This window comes from Saimiri boliviensis, chromosome 1, assembly GCF_048565385.1.
Source record: "Saimiri boliviensis isolate mSaiBol1 chromosome 1, mSaiBol1.pri, whole genome shotgun sequence".
NCBI lineage: Eukaryota > Metazoa > Chordata > Mammalia > Primates > Cebidae > Saimiri > Saimiri boliviensis.
The window spans coordinates 76,063,017-76,073,530 of NC_133449.1; the positions used below are offsets into that span (position 1 = coordinate 76,063,017).

The 10,514-nt window shown below is 42.3% G+C and overlaps 1 protein-coding gene and 1 long non-coding RNA gene across 7 annotated transcripts in view; one reads left to right on the top strand and one right to left on the bottom strand.

Annotated features, from left to right (window-relative positions):
* Window positions 1-3,435, bottom strand: part of COMMD1 (copper metabolism domain containing 1) — a 248,193-nt gene extending 244,758 nt beyond the window's left edge. For 3 of the 6 annotated variants that reach the window (XR_012517693.1, XM_010333555.3, XM_010333556.3), the window contains exon 1: window positions 3,032-3,424. Coding sequence is in view for 4 of the 6 variants with exons in the window: in XM_010333555.3 (XP_010331857.1) it covers window positions 3,032-3,211 (180 nt within the window). In the remaining 2 variants the exon portion in view is untranslated. Of the gene's footprint in view, window positions 1-3,031 lie in introns of all 6 variants that reach the window. The other 3 variants (XR_012517696.1, XM_074399398.1, XM_074399395.1) reach the window with 2 other exon arrangements.
* The window catches only part of LOC141584578 (uncharacterized), a 38,213-nt gene extending 30,510 nt beyond the window's left edge, over window positions 1-7,703 (top strand). Inside the window, exon 2 of the long non-coding RNA XR_012517700.1 lies at window positions 2,709-7,703. This is a non-coding gene — a long non-coding RNA (uncharacterized LOC141584578). The remainder of the gene's footprint in view (window positions 1-2,708) is intronic.
* The last annotated feature ends 2,811 nt before the right edge of the window (window positions 7,704-10,514 follow it).

Genomic DNA, 10,514 nt, shown 5'->3' on the forward strand with positions numbered 1-10,514 from the left:
AGCTGGGTGTGTTGGTGCATGCCTATAATCCCAGCTACTCAGCAGGCTGAGGCAGGAGAATCGCTTGAACCTAGGAAGCAGAGATTGTAGTGAGCCCAAGATCGCACCATTGCACTCCAGCCTGGGCAGCAAGAGCAAAACTCTGTCTCAAAAAAAAAAAAAAAAAAAAGGAGGGGGAGCAGGAATAAAAGTTAGCAGGATTATAGGAATAAAAAGTTGTTTCATTTTTCTCTTGCCTCCTCCACCAATATTCCATATTGGTTACCCCCATATTATGATCAAACTGGACTATTTCCCTGAGCCTGCTTTTTTCCTTATCCACCCATGCTATGTTCTTAACTCAGACTGCTCTATATGGCTACCCTTCATCTCAGTCTAAAATATGTTACAGCAGCAAAAATGGCATCTCCAAGAAGCCTGCCAGAAAGAACTGATACCTCTTAATCTATCTTCAGGTGTTTACTCACAATTCTATTTACAAATACAATCGCATCCTTGCATAATGCTTATTTGTGTATGTTCCCTCTTACCGCTGATAGAGATTCTATCTGCCAAGCCTTTCAGTTTAAAAATCATGTCTGTGCTGGGCACAGTGGCTCACGCCTATAATCTCAAAACTTTGAGGCAGGCAGATCACCTGAGGTCAGGAGTTCCAGACAAGCCCAACCAACATGGAGATATCCTATTTCTACTAAAAATACAAAATTAGCCTGGAGTGGTGGCCCTTGCCTGTAATCACAGCTACTTGGGAGGCTGAGGCAGGAGAATCGCTTGAACCCAGGAGGTGAAGGTTACAGTGAGCCCAGATTGTGCCATTATACTCCAGCCTGGGCAAGAAGAGTGAAACTCCATTTCAAAAATAAATAAATACACAAAAACAAAAATCATGTTTGTTTTCTATGTTTCCATAAGAATTAGAGACATTTAGCCCTCAGCATTGCCTTTAAGTTAAATAAAGATTGGAACTGGATGTCATCCTGAGCCCATGGTTTCAGCCCTAAGTAAAACAATCAAAGGCATATCCCTTAGTTCCTCAGACTAATCAGCTAGCAGAGGTTGTGCTGCCAGGTACCTGCAAATCTTCTGTTGCCTACTCCCAACACCAAGAGAGCCATGCCAGCTCCACAATACAGAACCAATCAGAATACTTCACATATCCTGTATATTATTCAGCAATTTAAAATAAGGCAGGATGCAGTGGTTCATGCCTGTAATCCCAGCACTTCGGGAGGCCGAGGTGGGCAGATCACCTGAGGTCAGGAGTTCAAGACCAGCCTGGCCAACATGGTGAAACCCCGTCCCTACTAAAAATACAAAAATTAGCCGGGCAGGGTGGCGAACACCTGTAATCTCAGCTACACAGGACGCTGAGGCAGGAGAATCGCTTGAACCCATGAGGTGGGGGCTGTAGTAAGCCAAGATTACGTCATTGCTCTCCAGCCTGGGCAAGAAGAGCACAACTCCGTCTCAAGAAAAAGGAAAATAGGAGAAATAGTTTTCAGGCAAACTTCTCTGAGTACCTTGCTGTTTTATCTCATAACAAAACCAATCAATCAAAATGTGGTCCATCTAGAGAAAAGTAGCCCCCAGCATTTGGAGATTCTAACACACATTACCTACACATGTGCTGTTGTCTCTTCTTAGCCTGGAGAAGAAGAGATATAGGCCTCATCCCTATAGAGGACCAAACACCTTAAAAATCCACATGTCAAATTTTCTAGGAAACTCTCTCAGGCTGCTCAAAAACTAAAATTTAAAAGAAATAGGAAGCATTCACCAGTGGTTTATGATTTGTATCAGCTAAGACCACTTAGAATGTAGTAATCTGGCACCTGAGATACTTACATTTCCATGAGACAATCTATTTACCATCTGAAATACTTGTTTTCATTTGCTTTTTTTCTGGATTCAAATCCTTTAGGCAAAAATCAGTTTTAAAAATATAGAATTACCTTTTTAAAGCATAAACAGCCTTGAAAAAATAGTAAATTCAAAAGGATAGTGGATTAAATTTCAACACTGACTTTAATCAAAATGTCATTTTAGTCCGTTTAGATTCCCTGAGATTGTTTCCTAAATCTTTACAATGGGTGTCCACTATATAAGGTTTTTGTTTTGTTTTTTTCAAGAAACAAATGAAGTAACATGTAACACATCTTAGTACAGGGTTCCTAACACATAGAAGACCTATAAAAGTCAGTAATTTTTTTTTACAGTCTGTCTCTAGAGTACACTGACACTAGATTCATTCCTATAACTAGTCCTCGGTCTAAACAGAGTTGTTCAATACTATGGTCATTAGCCACATGGGACTATTGAGCACTTGAAACGTGGCTAGTCCGAGATACGTGCTTTAAGTGTAACATATTGGATTTCAAAGACTTAGTGAAAAAAGTAACAAAATCTTGTCAAGATTCTATATACTGATTACATGTAAAGTGATAATACTTTGGATATTCTAGGTTAATAAGATATTATTAAAATTAATTTCACCTTCTTGGCTCACATATTTCTATCGGATGGTCTAGTCTATACTTTGGCTTCAATCTGGTAAATACGCTCTCTTAACCATGCAGTGGACTGCTTGACAGATGTCACTCGGGCTAAGCCACCCCCTTATCCGCCAGACACTGGCTCAGTTTAACGCTCCCAACTTCCACAACTCGGGAAAGCTGGCGACCTAAAACTCTTAATTTTAAAAATTCCAGAGCCCACAGATCTGCTGAGGAAACTCGACTGTTACCAAGAGACAGAGAAGACGAGATGTCTTGAAGGAAAAACTCCCGTTGAATGTCAGTCAGTCCCACCAGGGGGCTGGGAACTTCAGCAGAAAAACGTCACCCTTAGGAAAGTGAGAAGGGGCGACGCAGCGAGATCATCTGAACGAGCGCAATGTGGAGCCCGCGGAGTAGAGGTCTGTGAAGGAAAAGCCTTTCAGTTTATGAGGACGAGGGAAGGCGAGTGGAGCGAGTCTGACGCCCGCGGTAAAGGGTCTGTGCTCCAAGCCGGAGACTACAGGGAAGAGCAGTACCTTAAGAATTCCCCTCATCTTTGCCAGAAAGGGGCGGAACTCCTCGGGTGGCACCTCTGGATACAGCTGACTCCGCAGCAGCTCCTCTGTGATGCCGGGGTGCCCGTGGAAAGTCTCCTGTGCCAGCGCATTCAGCAACCCGTTCAGGGGCTTGCCGCCCTCAAGCTCGCCCGCCGCCATGCTCTGCAAAGGCCCCGCCCACGCAACAGCTGAGCCGTGCCCCGCCACGGCGGCCGAAATGTGCCTAAATAGCCCGTGCAAAGGCACCACGGGGAACGTGGAGGTAAGGCTTCCTCAGAAGTCAGAGGTGGCAGCTTACAGCTTTGCTCTGCAAAATCCATCCCCTTAGGACTCCACGGAAATATCCGTTTGGTTCCAGTAGGATGACTTTGCTTCCGCTGATCCGCTTCATCACTGCAGAGCCTACTGGAAAGAAAGATCTCTCAGTGGAAATTACTGGAGATGGGCTAGCATTCTATAAGGTTGGCAGTTTAACTTTTGGATGGCTGTATTTCATTCCAGGCTTTGCCAACTCATTAACTGAATAGGATCGATCACTCAGATTTAATCTCTGCCTAATCCTTACCTATCACCCTTTGTCCTAGAAAATTTAATTGTCTACTGATTGCATGATGTTTTTGTTTGAGTTGCTAATTGCCTTTTATGTACAACTGTCTTGTTTTTCCAGCTAGATCAGTAGCTCTGATCCAATGTTCTTTTATATTACAAATATTTTGTTAACACCTCCTTTACTATCCTGAAATAAAATGCATAGATAATATAACTTCCCACCCATATAATTTCAAAAAATCAATATATTATTCAGCCATAAAAATGGAATAAAGTACTCATACCTGCTACAACATGAATGAGACTTAAAAGCAGGGTAAGTAAAAGAAGCCAGACATAAAAGGCCAAATATCGGACATCTCATTTATATGAAATGTCCAGGATAGACAAATCGATGGAGGCTGAAAGTAATGTAATAGTTGCCAGAATCTCAAGGAGGGGTGAATGGGAAGTGACTGTTCATAGATAGAAAGTTTCTTTGGGGCATGATGAAAACATTCTGGAAGTAGATAGTGCTAATGGTTGCACAACTTTGTGAATATATTAAAACCCACTGAATTGTACACTTTAAAAGATTCGTTTCACAGTATGTGAATATCTCAATTCAATGATCTAATTGTAATTTAATATAAAACTAAAAGGAAAATAATTTATAATATAATATGTGTACACCTATACTAGTTCACTAAAAGACACATAAAGTAGCTAGATGAATGTATCTTTACATCTTTATGTAGAACCACCTGTGACTTCTACAAATGCAAATTGATACAGGTATGTGGCATTGGTGACTCCAGAGGGAGAACAGTTGCTTCTGGTAATATGATGCTATGAAATGTAAACAACAGTTGGTAAAGTTTACAAGAAAAAACATTCTTCCCTCACTCTACAGTCATGGCAAAGCTGGAATGTTCTGTATATATTAATGCTAAACTAAAAAAACATTATGTTTATACATAAAATGGACTTTGCTTTTAGGCTTAGATAACAAAAATGTTTTCACCTTTATGAATATACCCTGCATGGTAAGATGTCTTATATTTCTGATCTCTCTCCCACCTATGCCATTCCTACCCTTCCTTCAAAGTAACAACTGAGGTCAGGCACAGTGGCTCTCATGTGTAATCCCAGCTCTTTGGAGGGCTGAGGCGGGTGGATCACCTGAGGTTGGGAGATCAAGACCAGCCTGGCCAACATGGTGAAACCCCATCTCTACTGAAAATACAAAAATTATTTTTCATGGTATTGCATGGTAGCACATGGCTGTACTCCCAGCTACTCGAGAGGCTGAGGCAGGAGAATCGCTTAAACCCCAGAAAGCAGAGGTTGCAGTGAGCAGAGATCCTGCCACTGCACTCCAGCCTGGGGGACAATAGCAAAACTCTGTCTCAAAGAAACAAAGTGACAACTGAAATGCCACTTTCAAGGCAGTGCCACACTGTTGAGAATCTACTCATCTAGACTGTTTTAATTAATGTTTATCCAGTAAAGACGTTTTGGTTTTTTGTTGTTTTGCTTTTTTCTTTTTGAGACAAAGTCTCACTCTTTTGCCTGGGCTGAAGTGCAGTGGCATAATCTCAGCTCACTGAAACCTCCACCTCCCAAATTCAAGTGAGTCTCCTGCCTCAGCCTCCCAAGTAGCTGGGATTACAGGCATGCGCCACCACACCCAGCTACTTTTTGTATTTTTCGTAGAAATGGGGTTTAATCATGTTGGTCAGACTGGTCTCAAATTCCTGACCTCAGGTGATCTGCCCACCTTGGCCCGACAAAGTACTGGGATTACAGGCATAAGCCACCATGCCTGGCCAGAGGTGTTCTTTATAATAGAAAAAATATATTTGTTTTCCTAAAATAATTTCCTAAAAGGCAAATTCAGAGTTGCTTCCATGGCTTCAAGTAAACCAAACTTAGAGACATACTATAGATTGTTTTACATGTACCTACAGAAGTTGTAGAGAATTGTTGGTGAAAAAGAAAAAGCATAACTGGGCCAGGCACGGTGGCTCACACCTATAATCCCAGCACTTTGGGAGGCCGAGGCGGGTGGATCACGAGGTCAAGACATCGAGACCATCCTGGTCAACATGGTGAAACCCCGTCTCTACTAAAAATGCAAAAATTAGCTGGGCATGGTGGCACGCACCTGTAGTCCCAGCTACTTGGGAGACTGAGGCAGGAGAATTGCTTGAACCCAGAAGGTGGAGGTTGCAGTGAGCCAAGATCACACCATTGCACTCCAGCCTGGGTAACAAGAGTGAAACTGTGTCTCAAAAAAAAAAAAAAAGAAAGAAAGAAAAAGGAAAAGCATAACTGAAAGGGTGGCAAGCAGAAGGAAACAGCAATATTAAACACATAAGTTAGGAATTACCCACCAGAAAGGCTGCACCTATTTATTTCTATGAAACCTTACTAACCGTGGTATTTTTTTTTTTTTAAATTTAATTTTTGAGACAGAGTCTCACTCTGTTGCCCAGGCTGAAGTGCAGTGGCATGATCTTGGCTCACTGCAGCCTCGACCTCCCAGGCCCAAGTTATCCTCCCATCTCAGCCTAAGTAGCTGGGACTACTGGCATACACCACTGCGCCCAGCTAAATTATTCTTAATAACCTTTGCCATATGATACATGAAAAATATTATCTTACCATTTTAATTTGCATTTCTTAAATTTTTAAAGTGAATGCCTTTTTACTATATTTATTGGCTGCTTGTATTTCTTCCTATTTCCTTGTTCATTTTCCATAGGGGTTTCTGTCACTTCAGTGATTTCAAAGAGCTCTTTATGAATAGAAATAGTAATGGTTGTTGCCTACATGCAACTACTTTCCCCAAGTTTATATAGTCAAATCTATCAACCTACATAGAAAAAGTCTGGAAGGTTATTCATCAACATGGTTAAACTATATACTATAACTAAAGTTACAGTATATACTTAGTAACTGAGGATGGCTCTCTGCTTACCTGATTTTTCTAAATATCTACAGTGTAAATGTAATACTGTTGTAATAAAACGTTATTTAATAAAAATATTAAATAAGCAGTATGTCCTAAAATAAAATTCTCACTCTGTCACCAGGCTGGAGTATAGCGGTGGGATCTCTGCTCACTGCAACCTCTACCACTTGGGTTCAAGCAATTTCTCATGCATCAGCCTCCCAAGTAACTTGAGATTCCAGGCACACACCACCATGCCTGGCTAATTTTTGTATTTTTAGTAGACATTTCACCATCTTGGCCAGGCTGGTCTTGAACTGCTGGCCTCAGATGATCCATCTGCCTTGGCCTCCCAAAGTGCTCGGATTACAGGTATGAGCCACCATGCCCAGCAATAAAATGCTTTCCATGAAAGCTTTACAGGACATGTGTATTCTATATTACAGAGAAAAGCCAGGAATCTTGCTTTAAAAAAAAAAAATGTGTTTTGGGACAGAGTCTCCCTCTGTCACCCAGGCTGGGGTGCAGTGGTGTGATCTAGGCTTATTGCAATCTCTGCGCCCTGGGTTCAAGCGATTCTCCTGCCTCAGCCTCCCAAGTACCTGGGACTACAGGCATGTGCCACGTGCCAAAGACACCAGCCTGGACAATATGGTGAAATCCCATCTCTACTAAAAATACAAAAAGTGGCCAGGTGTGGTGGCAGGCACCTGCAATCCCAGCTACTTGGGAAGGTGAGGCAGGAGAATTGCTTGAACCTGGGAAGCAGCAGAGATTGCAGTGAACCAAGATCACACCACTGCACTCTAGCTTGGGTGACAGAGCAAGACTCTGACTTTAAAAAAAAAAAAAAAAGAGGCTGGGCGCGGTGGCTCAAGCCTGTAATCCCAGCACTTTGGGAGGCCAAGGAGGGTGGATCACAAGGTCAAGAGATCGAGACCATCCTGGCCAACATGGTGAAACCCCGTCTTTACTAAAAATACAAAAAATTAGCTGGGCATGGTGGCGCATGCCTGTGATCCCAGCTACTCAGGCGGCTGAGGCAGGAGAATTGCCTGAACCCAGGAGGCGGAGGTTGTGGTGAGCCAAGATCGCGCCATTGCACTCCAGCCTGGTTAACAAGAGTAAAACGCCATCTCAAAAAAAAAAAAAAAAAAAAAAAAAGAATGATGCAAACAGTATTGCTTAGGAAAATAGTGCTTAATGGTTGTCTCAGTAGTAAACTAAGGCAGAGAAAAATACAAAATAACAACATTATCTTTGGAGTAAAACCTAAGAGAAAAAAGACACATACAACCCTCTCTTCTTTTCTAACCCTAACCAGTGCCTGGCTCTGTCCTATTACTGGGTGTCTAGGACATGGTGGGCTATTCATTGTAGAGAGAACCTTCATTTGGATGGCTTACAAAGTATTATTGTTTTGTAAAACCTATTTCACAAATTATTAAGGAAATTGTATAAGGCTATTCCCACATAAGCCTTACGTCTGCTTGGATCTGATAGGAAGGTATTTTTTAAATATAGGAAAGTATTTTAAAAATATTTTTATCCTTCATTAGCAACAGTGCTTTCCTTATATAAAGAACTCTACACAAGTGTTTATGTTTTAATATTTGTTAAAATACCATTCTAATGGAGAAATAATGTATATTAACAGTTTCATGAAAGCCAATATTTAGCATTTCTTTATTGCCTAATCCCAGGAACAAAAATAATTCTAATTTCACAGGAAAGAAAAAAGTTTATGACTTGAAAAATTTTGGATACTTAAAGCATGTCTCAAAACTTGAAGACTCTCCCAAGAAGTTAAAAATGGCATCTTCCAAATTCTGCTCTGTCCTTTATGGCTGACATGTTGACTCCTTATACTGATAGAACTCATAGAGTTTAATAAACCCCTAGAGATCATCTAGTTCAACCATCCTATCTTATAAATGAGGATAATGAGATCCAATGGATTTAAGTGGCTTTCCTTAGGTCACATAACTAGTAAGTAGCAGAGCAATTAATAATCTCAAATCCAGTATTTTCTACCCCAAAATTAATGCATGTCCATCATCACCCATTTGTTTCCAACATATTACATCAGTGTCTAAACAAATAACCATAGAACTTTTTTTCGTTTTGTTTTTTGAGGCGGAGCCTTGCTCTATCACCAGGCTGGAGTGCAGTGGTGGCTCACTGCAACCTCTGCCTCCCGGGTTCAAGCTATTCTCCTTAGTAGCTTTGACTACAGGTGCCCACCACCATGCCCAGCTAATTTTTTGTATTTTTAGTAGGGACAGGGTTTCACCATGTTGGCCAGGATAGTCTCCATTTCTTGACCTAGTGATCTGCCCGCTTCGGCCTCCCAAAGTGCTGGGATTACAGGAGTGAGCTACCGTGCCCGGCCAACAAATAACCATAGAATGTTTATGTGCTACTTGGGAGTATTCTGGTCCTCTGAGGAAAAGTTGGCCTCAGAGGTTTATTGATCTTCATTTCCTAGTGTTTATATATATATATGTATTTTTTTTTTTTTTTTTTAAGGCAAGTTCTCACTCTGTCACCCAGGCTAGAGTGCGGTGGCATGATCTTGGCTCACTGCAACCTCCACTTCCCAGGTTCAAGTGATTCGCCTGCCTCAGCCTCCTGAGTAGCTGGGATTACACCCCTGGTTAATTTTTTTATTTTTAGTAGAGATGTGGTTTCGCCTTGTTGGCCAGGCTGGTCTGGGACTCCTGACCTTAAATGATCCTCTCATCTCAGCCTTCCAAAGTGCTGGGATTAAGGGTGTGTGCGGGGCCCCTACTGCTGATATCCTAAAAAACAACAGCCCCTTATGATTACAAGATTAAGTACTTTTGAACATTTGTTTCTGAACCTACCACAGGCATCTGTCATTTTGCAGGCGCTTAATAATTTTGAATGAATATTTAGCGAACCCCATCTCATAAAACTTCCCTACTGAAATACAGCGGTAATAGGAGACCAGCAGTTTAGCTCATGGCTTCTGGTCCTTGTTCGGCATTGGAATACTGCCTCTACCTACTGACTGGTTTACCTTGGATTTCAGTTCCTTCTTTGGGCTCCAGTTCCCTAACCTTCTAAATAAAGAATTATTCGGAGGACTAAATGAGATAAAGCATGTAAAGGTTTAGCACTGTGCTTAGCTGACAAAGGAATTAAATGATCGTTAATATTTACGCTCCCTAAGAGTCAGTGGCTATGTTATGCAGGGCACACTAGTGCAGACAAGTGGGTGGTGGTAAATAGACCTGATTTTGGCAGTCTATCAAACCTCTACTACCCGGTATCAACCAATACGAGACAACCAACCTCGACACCTAAAGCAAAGGAAAACCTCCACTTATTTCAAATCTCCCTTTTCCGACTCCCTTTCAAAATGAACAAAACTGCATAAAATTCATGTCTATGTGGCGGGGCAAAAACAGTCTCCTGGAGCCCACCCCATGGCGCGGATAGGTCCAGTCGAGGTTAAAGGTGGGGGCCTCAGGCCGGGCTGGAAGGTCAAGGAGGTCGAGGCCAGCCTGGGCAACACGGCGAAACACCGTTTGTACAACGAATACAAAAATTAGCTGGGCATGGTGGCGGGCACCTGTCGTCCCGGCTATTTGGGAGGCTGTGGCGGGAGGATCGCTTGAGCCCTGGAGGTCGAGGCTGCAGTGAACCGAGATAGCGCCACTGCACTCCAGCCTTGGCAAACAGAGTGAGATCCCGGTTTAAAAAAAAAAAAAGAAGAAGAAGAAGAAGAAGTCGGGCGCAGTGGCTCACGCCTGTAATCCAGCACTTTGGGAGGCCAAGGCTGGTGGATCACCTGACGTTAGGAGCTGGAGACCAGCCTGGCTAACACAGTAAAATCCCGTCTCTACTAAAAATACAAAAATCAGCTGGGGGTGGTGGCGTGTGCCTATAATCCCAGGTACTTGGAAGGCTGAGGCAGGAGAACAGCTTGAACCCAAGAGGCTGAGGTTGCAG